The 19908-nt window shown below is 41.9% G+C and overlaps 1 protein-coding gene across 4 annotated transcripts in view; it reads left to right on the top strand.

The window, feature by feature from the left end:
• Nucleotides 1-8283, top strand: part of NIN (ninein) — an 87783-nt gene extending 79500 nt beyond the window's left edge. For 2 of the 4 annotated variants that reach the window (XM_040412205.1, XM_040412207.1), the window contains 3 exons: nt 538-702; nt 6333-6446; nt 6759-8283. In XM_040412205.1, coding sequence (XP_040268139.1) covers nt 538-702; nt 6333-6446; nt 6759-6974 — 495 coding nt within the window. In that variant the 3' untranslated portion in view covers nt 6975-8283. Of the gene's footprint in view, nt 1-537; nt 703-3259; nt 5217-6332; nt 6447-6758 lie in introns of those variants that run through there. The other 2 variants (XR_005774859.1, XM_040412206.1) reach the window with 2 other exon arrangements.
• Nucleotides 8284-19908: the final 11625 nt, after the last annotated feature.

The following is a 19908-nucleotide window of genomic DNA, read 5'->3' as shown; positions in this document are numbered from 1 at the left end:
CCTTCTTGCTTTGGATGTAACTGGAGAAGACCTAATGTGACTAGAATTCAGTGCAGGATCGGTAAACGCATAGCCACACACAGCAGATCCATTGGGGGCGTCCGTCTACATTTCCTCCGGAGAAATAAACACCCAGCACTTTGCAAAAGTATTCAACCCCTATGAAGTAAACAGATTTGCACTTAATGGGGCCCATTCATCTCTTTCTGCTACTCTGACAGGTTGTGATACTGCATTGATTGGCCGAGCATCTCCTGTGTCATTCCCGGCCCTCGCCAGTTCACCGCCAATCATGCGTTTTGTTTTTTTTTGTTTTTTTTCATGCCATGTCGTTATTGAGTATATTGCATGACTTGAGAAATGCAGTGTTTTTTGTGTGATTTGTTGTTCGCTGTGGTTAACATTACAAAGCTGCATGTCTGTGGGTTAGTATAATACATGGTCATGCTCCGCCTGGGCATCCTTGCATAGGACTGCAGCAGAACCTGGCGAGCCAGAAGAATAGCCTCACTGACCGGTAGGGTGTTCATTTTACAGATGCGGCACCCTTCCTCCGGTGTGACCCATAGCCGCTCTCCGCTCCAGCAGCAAGCTTGTGCCACCTTACCCCGGGAACAGTACCTGCAGCTCCAGGTGGACAGACGAAACCAACAGCATCAGGCAACCGCAGATAACCTCGGCTCCGGCAACAGCTCTCCACAGGTCAGTGCCATGCCTCCCCTTGGTATCACCTGTTGTATATGTGCAGGGCACCCTTTCTCTGGTTATGCCAGCTCCTATACACCTCATCCCATCATAGCATGCCGTCAGGTCAGTACAGCTACATTGGTGCATCTGATCCATCTCCATCTGCAAAATGCATCTCACAAGTCACTGGTGCCCATCACCCCATGAAGCTTAAAGGAGTAGTAGTGCATGTTCACCAAGACGAAGTTCATTGTAGCGGCTTTCCTGCTGTTTGAAACAAGCCACCTGCCATTTCTACAGAATGATTTATTCCAGTGCAATTCCTCTTTAAAGGGGATTGTTTGGTCTGAATTGGCTTACATGACTGGTGGCGCTGTTGCATTGTCATCTATGAAAACAGTTTAGTGGTGAAAAAAAGGTACTGCAGGTGCAAAGAAAAAAAATAGGCAACTTGTTATGGAAATATCCCACCAAGATTTGGCAAATCGCTTGTGCTCATCCAGTTATATTGTGTAGATGGTTTTACAGTAGCTGTTAGGTGTCGTCGTTTTGTGTTGCATGCACACCGGCGGTATAGGAGCCTGTATACTCTATATTGTCTCCTCTCAGATGTACCTTTACCTGCAGTTCTGTAATATTTCCGCACTGTACATAGTGACAGCTCCTCTCTGTACTGGTAGCACATGGGCGGCTACTGTATCATAACGTACCGCTAACTCCTCAATCCCTCCACAAAAAAAGTTGTCACTGCCCCCTTGTGGTTATAACTATTGTGTGTGGCCACAAGGGGGCAGTGCACAGACCGCTGTATTGTAGAGTCCTGCATGCTCTCTTCTGCCCCCTTGTGCTCTATCTGTGCCCTAACCGCACATTTACAGAAATCCCTGATATATAATTCTGCGCTGCCTCTTTAACCGCTCGCTGCAGTCAATGCGTTCATGTTGTGCTGCCTCAGTAGTAGTTGCTCTTTTGTGTAGTTGTCGTGTAGCTTCTTTGTTTAACCCTTTGCTCTATTAACAGTTGTACGTATATTTTTACTGATGTTGGCATCTTCCAAAGGTTTCCTAACGGGGCTTAAAGGGATTGTCCAAGGGTTAGAAAAACAGCGGCTCTCCTGTCTACAGGTTGTGTGTGGTACTGCAGATCAGCCTGTGAAGCTGAGCTGCAATACAAAAGGCGGCCATGGCAGAGTGCTGAATTTGGAGGGACTGTCCCTCATTTTCCCTGCAGATTCGGGCTATCCCAGACCAAAAATGGGCGGCACTTATGTAAGCCCCATCCATAAATGGGCAGTCCCATAACGTTCCCAGTGGGATAGGATCGATTTGTCCCTAATTTACCAACTGCAATGTTGGTAAGTTTGCCATGGAGGGAAGGGGCGCTTTATTTTATTTATTTTTTGAGGGGGATTTTTTATTTTTTTTGTAGGGAGCCGCCATATTTTTCCAATCCTTTGGTTATCTCACTCCTGCTACTAAATGCAGTTGAATATTTCATACTTGCCAACATTCGTGCTGGTAAAGTTGGGGCCTTTAAGCCCCACCCCTGGGATGCCCCCTTTTGGGGGGTGGTTACATAAGCCATGCCCATTTTCAGGCCGCTACAAAGCTCATTTGCCGAGCTCCTCTCTGAAAATTCAGGGCAACTAAGATATTTGTCTCTTCATGTACTGGCTCCATACTGCACTTCTGCTTTTACACTGCAGCCAATCTAGGAAATCAGAGCTGCAGTGCAAAGGATAGGGGAGAGCCTCAACCTAAGTCCGAGTCAGGATGACCCTAGAGTTCAATAGACACTGACTCTAAGCGGCCTTCGTTGATCATAGCTGTGTCCTAATGGGGCAGAGCAGAAAACGGACAACTGATAACTAGGCTGTCCTCTTAAAGGGGTTTGAAAAAACAGCGCCACCGCTGTGCACAACCCCTTTAAGACTGCATGGCTTCCTCTGAGGTGTTTTACACTTTGTGCCTCAGCTCTTCCTATCCGAGGAGCGTCTTCACTTTATCTGTACGTGTAGGTGGGGAGAAAGCCGGGGCCCATGGCAACGGGGCCTCATTTATCCCCGCCCATAGTGACCAATCAGAGCTCAGCTTTCATTTCTTAACCTGCTCTGGAAAAATTAAAGCTGCGCTCTGATTGGTTGCTGTCAGTTTTTGATGATGCCCCTGTGTCCTGACGTGTGGAGCCGGCCCTGCGTGTAGGCCTCTTTTAACCCTTTGGAAGATGACATCTGTAGTAGTGTTACCTTGCTTTGCATGCTCTGTTGTCAGCGGCGGTCTCTTCACCATTGTGGAGGTCCCCGCTGACTGAAGGCTACTTTCACACCTGCGGCGCAAATTTTCTGTCTCCGGCACTACCGGATGCAACCGGAATGCCCGCCGGCCCCATTAAGTATAATGGGGTCCGATAGAGATCTGGAGAATCGGCTGGACCCAAACCGCTGCATGCTGGGATTTGTGTCCGGACGATTCCTCTGGGTCTCCGTGCCGCCGGTGTGAAAGTAGCCGGACTGTGTGTTTTAGTTTTTTTTGCCTGTTTGGGGTGAAAAGTTCCAATGCCCTTTCTCCCATAGGCCTTGCTTCCGGAACCACGAGCGCTGCATGCAGACTCTTACCGACGGATCGGCCGCCTCTGAGAATGTGTCTTCTCCTAACGAGCACCTAACGTTAACCTACCCTAACACACCGCTGGCATAAGCTGAGAAAGACCTTGCTGAGGGCATGGCGCCCAGCTGCTTGGCTGCTCCTTCCTATATTTAACCTTCGCAGTATTATAAATGCACCCGTTTCCTGCGCAACGCCACAGTGGCCATTTTGTACAATGGACGTGAGAATCCATCTTGTCCACTCACTGGAAATCTCAAGTTGAGGACTTTGCACTTTCCCATTGCTCTACTTCGCTCCATCTTGAGAATCTCAGTGGACGGGTGGGTCTCCGTCACAAAATGGCTGCCTCCAGAATATGTGGCCATGAGGTACACTAAAGAGCACCCCCCCCCTCAAAAAAAAAAAAAAAAAGAATCACCATAAAATATGTCAAGTCATTAAAAAGTCCTTTCAGCGAGGGCACTTTTTTTTTTATCATGGCTTTCGAAGGAATCTGGTTGCCACCCAGCTTTCCCAGAGGACTGAAAGGTAGATCTGTGCAGTAATGCAGTGGCCACTTATCCGACACATATCTGGCATTATGGGTGTTGGGATACTTGGGTGACCACTGTGGGTGCTATAATGGCTGATATATTAGCTGGCACCCAGCTTTCCCAGGTGACTGAAGAAGGTAGATATGAGGAGTTATGTAGGGGACAGCATAGCATTGTGGGTATTTAGAATCCTTGAAAAGCTGGGTGACCCCTGAGGAAGCTGTTATGGCAGCCATATTGGTAGCTGGCACCCATATTTCCCAGGTGACTGAAGAAGGTAGATATGAGGAGTTATGTAGGGGACAGCATAGCATTGTGGGTATTTAGAATCCTTGAAAAGCTGGGTGACCCCTGAGGAAGCTGTTAATGGCAGCCATATTGGTAGCTGGCACCCAGCTTTCCCAGACAGACCCGGGAATGTGCATGCAGCTGATTTCGGTTTATGTGGAATCCGATTAAAATCTCATACTTGCCAACAGACCCGATTTATCGTGGGAAAATCCCATGAATCGGTTCGCTAGAGGATTTGGGGTTTATGTAGCTCCGCCCCAGAATTGGCAGTCTAGACCTGCTTGGGGGTGGGGCTTCAAGGGCTTAAAGTGACAGAGTATAAAATCTGTTTCCCGTTGTTTTTAAATCTGCGTTGAAGGCCGCGCTGTGGGAAGTTACAAGCAGCATGATCCTTTTTGATGCGGATGACCACGTGCGGCTCCCCTTTAAAAATAGGTTTAATTGGTGTGCAGACCCCCGGAAGCTGCTGTATGCAAATTTTCAGCAGAAAACCAAGGATCAGTCTCTGATTTCTGAAGCCGTTTCCATGGTGGATTTTGTCCGTGGAAGAATCCGCCATGTGGGCATAACCTTAGAAAGTCCTGCATAACAGAGCATTATGGGAAATCAGCCAGAGCCATCGTGGCGCCGCCCAGTAAGCACCAGCCGAATAGAGTTTTTCTTGACTTGACTGGAAAAAGGGCTTAATTTACTGGTAATCTTTTTATTTTTTTATATTTTCTCTTTGGAGGGAGGGGGGGGGGGGGGGCACAAACTTTATGTAATTACTGCTGTAGAAATATTGTGTGTAAAATACCTTATTTAAAGAGAAATGAAGGTTTTGTGTAAAGTTTTATGTATTTATACTATTTATTAGGTTTGGTTTCTGTCCTCTTGATATATTTATATTTTCTTCCTCCTTTTGTAACGTTTTGGACAAGAAAGGGGGGGAGTGACGTTTTTTGTTTTTTTTACGTTACTCCCACCCAGTCGCCTCTTTATACTGGAAATTTGTCAGAATTTGTAAGCTACTTTTGGAAGAAAACCACAAATGTTTCGATGCTGGGAAATAAAATTCTTTTAATTACTGAGATGATTTTCTGTTGTGTTTGATTAATGTGGATTCACAGAAAGGGTTAAATGGCCTTATATGAATCGGGGGACAATTGTTGCATTTCTCCTCCAGAGTTATAGACGTCCTAAAAGAAAAGAAAAAAATTATAATTTTTGAAAAAAAAAAAAAAAAAATATATATATATATATATATATATATATATATATATATATATATTATATATTATATATTTTTTTTTTATTTATTTATTTTCTTGTGAAAAATTGTTTTTTTACAAGCATTTTTGGGATGTTTTTTTATTTTTATTGATGAGTATTTTTTTGGAGTTTCTATCAACCCTAGAGATATGCCAATGGGAAAACATTTAAACAAAAAGTCAAAAAAATCACACCAAAAGTGCTTTGTATATTCCCCTATTGGTTTCCAGCTAAAATTTGGCTGCCGTATTTAAAAAAAAAAAAAAAAAAAAAAGCTATGTGAGAGCCCCCTAACACTTAGCTAAAATTCCCTAAAATGAGTACTGTATAATGCTGCCCTGACTGAGTGAATGTCGCCATGCTCTGACTGACCGCTGCTGTGGCTGGCTGCCCGAATAACACCGCCACGCCAATGGCACAAGACCTTGACTGGTTAGTGCTGCCATGCCGTGGCTGTCTGAGTAGTGCAACCACACGGTAACTGGCTGAATAATGCTGCCATGCCGTGACTGGCTGAGTAGTGAAGCCATTGCCTGACTGACTAACGGCTATGTAGGGGTCTTAAAGGGGATAGATGACGTGGTTGGTCAACTCAAGGCCAGAACCTAACATGCTTTGGCCGGATGATCTTCTGTACCGGTTCCTTTGACCTCCAAGCTCTGGTCTGGGCAGTGAATAAGGGGTAGACATCTCATTAGGTCCTACCGAATCTGTGCTTCCAAGCTAGTAAGCATCAGGGCAGAGCAGACCCGAAATGTGGAGCCTCAGAAGAACCTCGCTGAATGAAGAAACCTTGAGAAAGTGGAATGTAAAGAGACTTTTCCAGAGCAGACTCTAAGTGATCCTTCAGGTAGGAGAGAAACGACATATGGCCTCAGAAGAGGACAGACAGGGCACTTTAGGTACAGAGACCCCTTCCACATTTGGACTTGTATGGTTATTTATGGTGCTGTATTTTTCTTAGGGTGAACCAGAACTTCTGCTGAGAAAAATGGAGGGTCGGATGGTGGAAGTGGAGCAGAAGCTAAGAATTGTGAAAATGCTCCTGCAAGAGAAAGTGACTCAACTGAAAGAACAAGTAAGACTTTGGGTCCAGCATACAGGCGAGGGCGTACATACCAAAGGGGCCGCCCGCGTGGCTGCTTTGTGGCCCACTCCATGGTTGGTTCCATTACTTTTGCAGAGTTAAAATTTTAAAATTGTGCCTTTCTGCAGCCACCACTAGAGGGCGCTTGCAGTTTGATCTTTCACCTCCATCTGTAGTTTGTGTGCAGTGAGCTCCCTCTAGTGGTGGCCACAGGCAGCTAGAAATTAACGGTCTACGCCGGGGGTTCGGGGCGCTGTGTCACATGTCAGGGACTCTTTAACACTTTTTCTCTGGGGCTTTCAGGTCACCAGAAACACAAGAGCAGACGCTACGATTAAAGATTTGTATGTGGAGAACTCTCAGCTGCTCAAAGCTCTGGAGATGAGCGAGCAGAGGCATCAGACGGCCGAGAAGAAGAACTACTTACTGGAGGAGAAGATCTCAGGACTGAGTAAAATAGTGAGAGACTTGACACCTGCTGGTCTGGGTGGAGCGCTCACAACACAGTGGAGATCTTAACCAAAACGGAGACAAAGACACCAACACTACAAGACGTCTGTCTGTCTGTCTGTCAGCTCCACAATCACCTGAAGGATAAAAGCATGGGGTCTGGAAATAGGAAAAAAGAAAAACGTAGAAACAGCGCCACCCAATTTCATGGCTGTGTCCAGTATTGCAGGCGAGCTAGTGAAAAAAGCCAACACCTACTATATGTGACATAAGGAAATGGACATTATGCCTAAACTTGTTCATACACTGGAGTGCCGCCATATATGTTACTTCCACAGTCACTTTGTCTCTATAAAAGAAAAGATCCACACACGTGAATTAGCTTTGGTGGGTCGCCTATTTGCCACTAGTCCTGAATTTTGTGGGACAGTCCAGCAAATTGGGCCATTAAAGGGACTGGGTGCTCCTGGCTGTTTGGAAGCCTCTAGGAGGGACCTAGAGGACCGCGGCCGTTCCCCATATGTGCCGCGTGTCCTCACTATAGCACTTTAATGAGGCCAAACGTCTCTTCACAGTGTTTTCCTATCATCCCACTGCCACATATAAAGGATATTTATCAACTATTCCCTATGTTTTGACGGAATTTCTAGAATATTAGGTTCTTCACAAAAAATCAGATTACCAAGGCTGTAAAATGATGCTGCACGGCCTAGTTTACATCCTGCAGATAAAGACCTAACTAATCGAAGAGCGACTGGTTGCTAAGTGCTGCCTGACAACCCTATTAGGACAATGGTTGTTAGGCTATGTATCCATGGCAACCAGACAGTTCAGAGCTCCATGCTGCCTTATTATTCAGATTTTCCTACAAATAGATTGAGAACATTTTGAGTTCTGAAACTGCCATGTTGCTACCGTCGATTGTCGCCGGTCCTCCATTGCACTCGCTTTCTCCACTGCTGCCATGTTTTCTTTAGTGTTTTATACCCCCCCCCCCCCCCCCCTTATTATTTTTCACAGGATTGTCATATGAAACTGACTTCGGGTTGGGCAGGGCTTAGCAAGTGTACCCCCCAAAGTGGACATTTTGTAGGAGGGGGTTGTGGTCTGGTAAGCGCTGTCTCCGATTCCTGCATTTTTATGTATTTATTGATCACTGCCATCAAGTGGAGGAAGTTCATTTGCAATTATAGTGGTAATTAGGGAATTGTGGTCGGCTCCTAATGGAGGATTGTAACTGCGAATGTGTAATCAACGCTCATGAAATATTTCTCACGGTGTCTGATAAAATGTTTTCATGATTTTAAGGTGAAAAATTCTAAGAAAAAAATGGAAACCAACTTTTTTTGTAATAATAAAACAAAGAAAATGCTGTGTATCATTACTTCACATTTCTTTTGCTTTGCATTCTTGTTGTCAGCAGCAGGACCCCCCCCTCCCCCCATCAGCTAGTCACATGGGAAGCTGCCTATTACTTTCTTTATTTGATATTGCTGATGACATCACTATCAGATGCTGATGACATCACTCACAGTGACCACAGATGATTTCCATAACTCTGGAGCCTTGATTTTTCTGGAGTGAATATGTTAGGTCTGGGAAAGCCTGGTTCAAAGATCTCCTTGACCAATTCCCCACCACCGACCCCCTAAGTGCTGGATCGGCAAAGCTAGGATGTGAAGAGGAAGAACTTGGAACCGTAATGTCCACCAGTCTGGGGCTGGGTACTAGTGGTGTACCATGTCTCCATTATGTAATCCTGGCCGGAGTCATGGGCGGGCACCATATGATTTGTCATTATTTATCATCTTCTTACTATATAGCAGTTTTTTTGTTTTTTGACTGGTACACTTTACCTATTTGTCCACCAGGGGGCAGCACTGTGCAATTTATTAGTCCAGTAATGCACATTTTTACCTCTGCTGCACCAGTAACCAAGTGTGAGTGAGGCCTTATTGCCCCCTCATGAGTGGCATATCGCCCAGCTTACATAGACTCCATGGTAATGGCTTTTTTTCAGTGTTTTTTCCATAACTTTCTCCATAGGGACAAAATGGCTAAAAAAATTTCATTTTATACATTGGAGAGACTGTATAAAAAAACGCCTGCTGTTGTACGGCCTTTTTTTTTCAGAAAAAAAAGCCATAAAAAAAAATATCATGTAGAAGCCCTTAAAGAGGGTTGTCCAGGGAAACGTGGCTACATTATGCCAGAAACGACGCTACACGCCTGTCCAAGGTTGTGTCAGGGCTGAGCTGCAATACCAGTCAAAAACCATAATTTGTGGGCAATCCCTTTAAATTATGTATTTTATGAAGCTCACTGTCTTTAATTCACTCCCCATGTAATAACAATTCGGACCCATCGATGCTCTGCGTTGCACTTTTCCTCTGTTATTTCTACAATAAATGTCTCAATAAATTGCCAACTGGGTGTTAAGATTCCCTTGGTCAAAATGGTATGCAGGGACACCCCCCCGATCCCCTAGTGGTAGCACTCAATTTATTCATAAACTTATAGTAGGAATAATAGAGGGACAGATATCATATTTATATGTACTGGTAAGCGTTCTCCAGTACTGTCAGTTCATTTGGAATATAATTATTTACTGGAGCAGATGTGTCCGGAGAGGTGAAAGGTCCTGTTTAAATAGGAGAATGTTTTACTTCTTGTTTCCCTTTATAATTTAATGTCAAATGTAAATAATTTGTCCAACATCCTGTAATTCCTGAGAACAAAGCCCCTTGTTTTACTTCTGGCTTGTCTCCTACTCATAGATATGTGGGCGTCTGTACATTTCATATTTCTGGCTCTGGGGGTGGCTCATTCTGTGTGATCTATAATTTCTACTATATATATATATATTGTTTTATATTCTTGTACATAGGAGCAGTATTATAGTAGTCGTGGCCAAAAGTTTTGAGAATTAGATAAAAATTGGAAATTGGAAAAGTTGCTGCTTAAGTTTTATAATAGCAATTTGCATATACTCCAGAATGTTATGAAGAGTGATCAGATGAATTGCATAGTCCTTCTTTGCCATGAAAATTAACTTAATCCCCAAAAAAACCTTTTCATTGCATTTCATTGCTGTCATTAAAGGACCTGCTGAGATCATTTCAGTAATCGTCTTGATAACTCTGGTGAGAATGTTGACGAGCACAAGGCTGGAGATCATTATGTCAGGCTGATTGGGTTAAAATGGCAGACTTGACATGTTAAAAGGAGGGTGATGCTTGAAATCATTGTTCTTCCATTGTTAACCATGGTGACCTGCAAAGAAACGCGTGCAGCCATCATTGCGTTGCATAAAAATGGCTTCACAGGCAAGGATATTGTGGCTACTAAGATTGCACTTCAATCAACAATTTATAGGATCATCAAGAACTTCAAGGAAAGAGGTTCAATTCTTGTTAAGAAGGCTTCAGGGCGTCCAAGAAAGTCCAGCAAGCGCCAGGATCGTCTCCTAAAGAGGATTCAGCGGCGGAATCGGAGTGCCACCAGTGCAGAGCTTGCTCAGGAATGGCAGCAGGCAGGTGTGAGCGCATCTGCACGCACAGTGAGGCGAAGACTTTTGGAAGATGGCCTGGTGTTAGGAAGGGCAGCAAAGAAGCCACTTCTCTCCAAAAAAAACATCAGGGACAGATTGATCTTCTGCAGAAAGTATGGTGAATGGACTGCTGAGGACTGGGGCAAAGTCATATTCTCCGATGAAGCCTCTTTCCGATTGTTTGTTTGGGGCATCTGGAAAAAGGCTTGTCCGGAGAAGAAAAGGTGAGCGCTACCATCAGTCCTGTGTCATGCCAACAGTAAAGCATCCTGAGACCATTCATGTGTGGGGTTGCTTCTCATCCAAGGGAGTGGGCTCACTCACAATTTTGCCCAAAAACACAGCCATGAATAAAGAATGGCACCAAAACACCCTCCAACAGCATCTTCTTCCAACAATCCGACAACAGTTTGGTGAAGAACAATGCATTTTCCAGCACGATGGAGCACCGTGCCATAAGGCAAAAGTGATAACTAAGTGGCTCGAGGACCAAAACGTTGACATTTTGGGTCCATGGCCTGGAAACTCCCCAGATCTTAATCCCATGGAGAACTTGTGGTCAATCCTCAAGAGGCGGGTGGACAAACAAAAACCCACTAATTCTGACAAACTCCAAGAAGTGATGATGAAAGAATGGGTTGTATCAGTCAGGAATTGGCCCAGAAGTTGATTGAGAGCATGCCCAGTCGGATTGCAGAGGTCCTGAAAAAGAAGGGCCAACACTGCAAATACTGACTCTTTGCATAAATGTCATGTAATTGTCGATAAAAGCCTTTGAAACGTATGAAGTGCGTGTAATTATATTTCACTACATCACAGAAACAACTGAAACAAAGATCTAAAAGCAGTTTAGCAGCAAACTTTGTGAAAACTAATATTTGTGTCATTCTCAAAACTTTTGGCCACGACTGTAGTTATATTCTTGTACATAGGAGGCAGTATTATAGGAGTTATATTCTTGTACATAGGAGCAGTATTATAGTAGTTATATTCTTGTACATAGGAGCAGTATTATAGTAGTTATATTCTTGTACATAGGAGGCAGTATTATAGTAGTTATATTCTTGTACATAGGAGGCAGTATTATACTAGTTATATTCTTGTACATAGGAGCAGTATTATAGTAGTTATATTCTTGTACATAGGAGCAGTATTATAGTAGTTATATTCTTGTACAGAGGAGCAGTATTATAGTAGTTATATTCTTGTACATAGGAGGCAGTATTATAGTAGTTATATTCTTGTACATAGGAGGCAGTATTATACTAGTTATATTCTTGTACATAGGAGCAGTATTATAGTAGTTATATTCTTGTACATAGGAGGCAGTATTATAGTAGTTATATTCTTGTACATAGGAGCAGTATTATAGTAGTTATATTCTTGTACATAGGAGGCAGTATTATAGTAGTTATATTCTTGTACATAGGAGGCAGTATTATAGTAGTTATATTCTTGTACATAGGAGCAGTATTATAGTAGTTATATTCTTGTACATAGGAGGCAGTATTATAGTAGTTATATTCTTGTACATAGGAGGCAGTATTATAGTAGTTATATTCTTGTACATAGGAGGCAGTATTATAGTAGTTATATTCTTGTACATAGGAGGCAGTATTATAGTAGTTATATTCTTGTACATAGGAGGCAGTATTATAGTAGGTATATTCTTGTACATAGGAGGCAGTATTATAGTAGGTATATTCTTGTACATAGGAGGCAGTATTATAGTAGGTATATTCTTGTACATAGGAGGCAGTATTATAGTAGTTATATTCTTGTACATAGGAGCAGTATTATAGTAGTTATATTCTTGTACATAGGAGCAGTATTATAGTAGTTATATTCTTGTACATAGGAGCAGTATTATAGTAGTTATATTCTTGTACATAGCAGACAGTATTATAGTAGTTATATTTCTGTACATAGGCAGTATTATAGTAGTTATATTTCTGTACATAGGCAGTATTATAGTAGTTATGTAGTCTGTGCTGCCTATGGATTTGAGGAAAGCAAAATTACAGGGTAAGGCAATTTTCACCTTAATCTTTGTCTTACGGCAGCACTGGAACTATACAGCAAAATAATGGGAGGGATTAAGTACATGACAAGGAATTGAGAACTTGAGTACCAAAGGCTGAACCCCTGGAAGTTTTGACATAAAGTCTATAATGCTTCACAAATGTGGAGGACGTCCAGGAAGCTGCAGATCAAAGGTCCTGTAGATGGACTTGACCTTTCTCTGCCCACAAGGCTGCTGTAGATCTGGTGGAATGTGATGAGAGTGTAGATCTTGGAATCTATAAATTTCGGAAAAGGTCATTCAAATCCTGTATACAGAAGAAAATGACTTTCAGATTTTTAGAATGTTTGTTTTAGTTCGGTCTAAATAGATGTTTAGACTTCAAGTATATATCGATGCGGTCATTGTTCAGATGAAGGATAGAGGTGAAAAACAGGAAGAAACTTCTCTCTGTTAATGTTATACGAGGAAGGCACTTTAGACAAGAAAGATGGTTCTTAAAAGGACTTTATCAAGAATAAACTTAAGAAACGGGGATTAGCCGACAAGGCTTGTACTGTAACTCTCCAATTCGTTTGGCAAAAGTGATGGCTCCAAAGAAGGACTTCCAGAGAGCCATTTTAAGCTGTTTGAAGTAATGCTTCAAACGGGGGTGACATTAACCGTTCAGGACAGCACATTAATTTCAGGATGAAACAGGATGTCTTATGGCAGGTCTTATCTGATTCACGGCTTTACAAAAATCTGGAAAGGGGCGGCTACTTACGAAGTCTTAATGGCAGTAAGATGGACCCTTAGCATATTTAGTTTTAGTCCTTTAATTTCCACTTGCAGATATTCTAAAATTACTGGAAGATCAATTGACTTATAAGATGAGGACTTAAACCGCCTCCTATATGGTTGCATATGAAGAATTTGTAGACCATTTTCTGGCTGCAAGAGGGTTTTATGAAGTGTCTGGGCAGTTAGGTGGCGCCTTTCTAGATGGGGTGAAATAGGCCTTTGTGAAAGAGCAGGTCTTCAGGAAACTTCCAGTTATTTCCCTTTTGAAAGTTGTAACAAGGTTGGAAACCAAACTCTTCTGGCCCGGGATGAGACTAGGAGGATGACTTTCGGCCTGTCCAGACTAATGTTCACAAGGACGCTGAGAAGAAGACCTACTGGTGGAAAGATGTGAATAAAAGGCTCTTCCAGGTGATCGAGAAGGTGTCCATAATATCCAGTGGATTGCAAAAATTAACTTGAGATTCTGGCTTGTCGCTTTCATGTCGATCTGAGGAAGTTCCCATTTTCCTTATGAGAAGATTAATGAGTTTCTGGTTGAGTTCACATCCTCTGCCCAGGACATTAACAGATTTCACTCCTGGAGAAGGTTCGGTCTCTCAGTGCCAGAGATTAACTTGGAACTTAAAGTGGTCCTGGAAAAAAACTAAAAGTGGCCCCTTGCTGTAAACGGGTCCTAATTGACAGAAGACAGGGCTAACACAAGTAGGCGGGACCAGCAATATTGTGTCACAAAGTGCCACCACAGCAGAGCCAAATATCTCAATGCAACACAGTAAATTGACCCCAGCAGCATCAAAAACCACAGTGTAGAACAAAACAATTCCTCAGCAGGACAAAATACCTCCTCACAAGTTGTCCCTTTGTGGTGTCCAGTGCCAGCTGCCACGTTGTGTCCTCCTACTCTAATTGCCTCAGGATGGCAATAAGGTTGAATTCAGGAATCAGGAGAACACCCGTGGTCTCCAGCCAGGTACATAACTACAGTAATTGACACCCCCAGCATTAAATTAACTCTGGGAGTGACAGATCATTACTTTTTTGGCTAGCGGCCCTGAGGAGGGTTCAGGTGGCCCTCTGGGCATCAGACCATCAGGAAATTTCACTGTCTATGGGCAATCGTCCCTTGCTCGTGCCCCCTTTCTTTATATAAAAAGCTGCCGTCTTGTCTGTATCAACTAAAACTAATTGGCCCTTCGCCTAGTTTTTTAAATGAAGGAGGCAAGTGTGACTGCTGTCAACTCTTTCATATTGGACGATGGGGAAATGAGATTGTTGGCCCAACTGCCCTGAATCCAGTTGTTGCCCAGGTAAGCTCCCCAGCCCACCACCAAGGCATCTATAGTTACAGATACTTGATCTCTGAACTGGAAACGCTTCCCCACTGTCAGGTTTCTGGGTTGTAACCATTAGAGAAGATGTTTTTGAGTTGATGGAGATACACTGAAGGTCTGAAGTAAATTGTAGAGGTTCCTGTCCCAGACTTTTAAGACCTCTTGTTGTAGGTCCTGCATATGAGCTTTTTCCCAGGGCACTTCTTCCAAGGCTGCAGAAAACAGTCCCAGACCTCTCGTTTCTTGTTGAATGGGCATTTGAAAGGTTTTGAGTAGATGGGTCACCACCTCCATGATGTTCGTTATCTTCTCTGCTGGAAGGAGTTCACTTGAAGTCTAAAACCATGTTCCTGAAGAAAAGTCTGATTTCTTTATATTTTATCAAAATTTTTCAATTGCCAGTTGTTGAAACTGCCTCTGGAGAGGATCTGCTGTTTGGACCTTCAAGAACCAGTCATCTAGCTATGGAATCGCCTGAATGCCCTGATGTTGCGCTGCTATCTCTATCGACTGCCACCTTGGCAAAAGTTAAGGGAGCTTCGGAAAGTCCAAATGGCATGAAACTGAACATGGTACACTCTGCCCTGAGACGTGATAGTTTTAAAGAACTTCCTACTCTGCTTGTCTTTTTGGGATATGAAGATAAGCTTCTGTAAAATCCAGAGAGACCATGAAATCTCCTGGTTAAAGCACTGCGATAAATGACCTTGTCTCCATTCTTCACTTGTTTTCTGTTTAGAGTTGAGGGTTCAGGAAACTGAGATCTATTATCAATCACCCGGTTCTGGTCCCGCAAAAACACGTGAGTACATACCTGGACCTCTGAGGCTTTGGAACCAGTCCCAATAAAACGCAATCAATAGAAACTCCTTTATTGGAACAGTCATTCTTGGATCTTCTTGCTTAAGAAGAAGTTGTCTGGAATGGAAACTACTCCTAGGCATCTGTGGAAAAACAAGACCTTTGCCTTCAGGATGGTATCTAATGCATCTAGACAGCATGATGGGGGCAGGCAATTATCGGGAAGGGATCGTTCCTTCCCGATAACCGCCTGCTCACCAGTGAAGGTGAAGAGCTGCACTCACATCTATGATAATGAATGATCCTCCATTGAATGATAATGAATGATCGCTCGTCTTCATACAGGTTCATTGTTTCTGGGTTAGCAGATCACTGTTCACACAGCACAATCTGCAGCCCAGAAACGATAATTTAATGTGCTGCGTTCGTTCATCAGGTGATTGGCGGCACATTTACTGTACATAGGCCGATAATTGGGAATTAGCGTTCTTAGCAATGTTCCTTCCCGATAGTCAAGCTGAAAATTGAGTGTAGAAAGCAGTTATTTAACCTAATGGACCTCCTGGGGGGTTTGGGCAAGGCAAGATTTTTGGAGCAAACGCTGCTCACATCTAGAGGAACCAACATCACTGCTGCTAATTGTGTCGGCCATTGAAAGGTATCGCACCTGCACGCCTCTTGTATCTCTTAAAGGAGCATTAATCTAGTTTTCTACTGGCTACATGGCACCAGACCTTTTCCTTTTGATCTAGAGGAACATCACTCATCAAATCTGTGGGAGGTTTAATAGAAGAGATCGGTTTCAAACGTTCACTATGGGAGACTCTTCAATATCATAACTGAGGTGAGACACTCAGAACTTTAACCACTTCCCATCTGGGCCCTTTGCCCCCTTCCTGACCAGGCCAAATTTTGCAAAACGGACAAATCTCACTTTATGTGGTAATAACTTTGGAACGCCTTTATTTATCCAAGTCATTCAGAGATTGTTTTCTCGTGACACATTGTACTTCATGATAGTCATAAATTTGAGTCAAAATATTTCACCTTTATTTATAAAAAAATCCCAAATTTACCCAAAAATTTAAAAAAATCGCAATTTTCTAAATTTCAATTTCTCTGCTTTTAAAACAGAAAGTGATACCTCATAAAATATTTATTATTTAACATTCCCCATATGTCTACTTTATGTTGGCATCATTTTGGAAATGTCATTTTATTTTTTTAGGACGTTAGAAGGCTTAGAAGTTTAGAAGCAATTCTTCAAATTTTTAAGAAAATTGCCAAAACCCACTTTATAAGGACCAGTTCAGGTCTGAAGTCACTTTGTGGGGCCTACATAGTGGATACCCCCATAAATGACCCCATTGTAGAAACTACACCCCTCAAGGTATTCAAAACCGATTTTACAAACTTTGTTAACCCTTTAGGCGTTCCACAAGAATTAAAGGAAAATGGAGATCAAATTTTTAAATTTCACTTTTTTGGCAGATTTTCCATTATAATCAATTTTTTTCTCTAACACATCGATGGTTAACAGCCAAACAAAACTCAATATTTATTACCCAGATTCTGCGGTTTACAGAAACACCCCACATGTGGTCGTAAACTGCTGTATGGGCACACGGCAGGGCGCAGAAGGAAAGGAACTCCACATGGTTTTTAGATGCCATGTCCCATTTGAAGCCCCCTGATGCACCCTTACAGTAGAAACTCCCAAGAAGTGACCCCATTTTGGAAACTAGGGGATAAGGTGCCAGTTTTATTAGTACTATTTTTGGGTACATATGATTTTTTGATCATTCAATATAACACTTTATGGGGCAAGGTGACCAAAAAATTGGTTGTTTTAGCACAGTTTCTATTTATTTATTTTTACAGCGTTCACCTTAGGGGTTCAGTCAAGTGACATTTTTATAGAGCAGATTGTTACGGACGTGGCGATACCTAATATGTATACTTTTTCTCATTTATTAAAGTTTTACACAATAATAGCATTTTTGAAACCAAAAAATTATGTTTTAATGTGTCCATGTTCTGAGAGCTATAGTTTTTTTATTTTTTGAGAGATTTTCTTATGTAGGGGCTCATTTTTTGCGGGATGAGGTGACGGTTGTATTGGTACCATTTTGTGGGACATACGCGTTTTTGATCACTTGGTGTTGCACCTTTTGTGATGCAAGGTGACAAAAATTGCTTGTTTTGACACAGTTTTTTTTTTTTTGTTTTTACGGTGTTCACCCGAGGTGTTAGGTCATGTGATATTTTTATAGAGCTGGTTTTTACGGACGCGGCAATACCTAATATGTATACTTTTTTTTATTTGTTTCACTTTAACACAATAATAGCATTTTTGAAACCAAAAAAATTATGTTTTAGTGTCTTCATGTTCTAAGAGCTATAGTTTTTTTATTTTTTGAGAGATTTTCTTATGTAGGGGCTCATTTTTTGCGGGATGAGGTGACGGTTTTATTGGTACCATTTTGTGGGACATACGCGTTTTTGATCACTTGGTGTTGCACCTTTTGTGATGCAAGGTGACAAAAATTGCTTGTTTTGACACAGTTTTTTTTATTTATTTTTTACGGTGTTCATCCGAGGGGTTAGGTCATGTGATATTTTTATAGAGCTGGTTTTTACGGACGCGGCAATACTAAATATGTCTATTTTACTTTATTTTTTCTATTTTAATTTTTTTTTTTTTATTCCTAACTTGGGAACTTTTTTTTTTTTTACATGTGAAACTTTATTTTATTTTATTTTTTCAACCCTTTATTTTTTTTATTTTTTTTATTTTTTTTTACACTTTTCGTCCCCCATAAGGTCATACAAGACCTCTGGGGGACATTTGCTTCACTTTTTCTTTTTTTTTTCACAGTTGATTTCTCCTGTAACTGGGGCTGAGATAGTAGCCCCAGTTACAGGACAAATGCACCCCTATAGAGGCTGTACAGCAGCAATCCTGCGCTGTACAGCCTCACAGCAGGGCTGATCGAGGTCTCTGAGAGACCTCACACAGCTCCTGCACACTCCGGTCACGGCGGTCACATGACCGCCGGGCCGGAACAGGAAGCGCACAGCGCTTCCTGCTCTGCAGACACAGCGCTCGGTGAGCGCTGTGTCTGCAGCGATCGTGAAGGCAGGGACACCTGGGAACTGTCCCTGCCTTGTCTTAGGGTTGCCCTGCTGTCACTGACAGCGGGCAACCCGATCAGCAGCTGCACGATTAGCGTGCAGCTGCTATTTCTGACAGGACGTTTTAAAACGTGCTGTCAGAAATAGACGTCCACCCATAGGACGTTTATATCCTATGGGCGGACGTGAGGCGGTTAACTGGAATGGCAGAACTGGCGGCCTCCTTAAGAATAGCAGAAATAGGATACGAGTCCTATATTCTTGTACATAGGAGCAGTATTATAGTAGTTATATTCTTGTACATAGGAGCAGTATTATAGTAGTTATATTCTTGTACATAGGAGCAGTATTATAGTAGTTATATTCTTGTACATAGGAGGCAGTATTATAGTAGTTATATTCTTGTATGTAGGAGGCAGTATTATAGTAGTTATATTCTTGTATGTAGGAGGCAGTATTATAGTAGTTATATTCTTGTACATAGGAGGCAGTATTATAGCAGTTATATTCCTGTACACAGGAGCAGTATTATAGTAGTTATATTCTTGTACATAGGAGCAGTATTATAGTAGTTATATTCTTGTACATAGGAGGCAGTATTATAGTATTATATTCTTGCACATAGAAGCAGTATTATAGTAGTTATATTCTTGTACACAGGAGCAGTATTATAGTAGTTATATTCTTGTATGTAGGAGGCAGTATTATAGTAGTTATATTCTTGTACATAGGAGGCAGTATTATAGCAGTTATATTCCTGTACACAGGAGCAGTATTATAGTATTTAGATTCCTGTACATAGGAGCAGTATTATAGTAGTTATATTCTTGTACATAGGAGCAGTATTATAGTAGTTATATTCTTGTACATAGGAGGCAGTATTATAGTAGTTATATTATTGTACATAGGAGCAGTATTATAGTAGTTATATTCTTGTACATAAGAGCAGTATTATAGTAGTTATATTCTTGTACATAGGAGCAGTATTATAGTAGTTATATTCTTGTACATAGGAGCAGTATTATAGTAGTTATATTCTTGTACATAGGAGCAGTATTATAGTAGTTATATTCTTGTACAAAGGAGCAGTATTATAGTAGTTATATTCTTGTACATAGGAGGCAGTATTATAGTAGTTATATTCTTGTACATAGGAGGCAGTATTATAGTAGTTATATTCTTGTACATAGGAGGCAGTATTATCGTAGTTATATTCTTGTACATAGGAGCAGTATTATAGTAGTTATATTCTTGTACATAGGAGGCAGTATTATAGTAGTTATATTCTTGTACATAGGAGGCAGTATTATAGTAGTTATATTCTTGTACATAGGAGGCAGTATTATAGTAGTTATATTCTTGTACATAGGAGGCAGT

This window comes from Bufo bufo, chromosome 11, assembly GCF_905171765.1.
Source record: "Bufo bufo chromosome 11, aBufBuf1.1, whole genome shotgun sequence".
NCBI lineage: Eukaryota > Metazoa > Chordata > Amphibia > Anura > Bufonidae > Bufo > Bufo bufo.
This window is presented reverse-complemented; position numbering and strand designations above follow the sequence as displayed.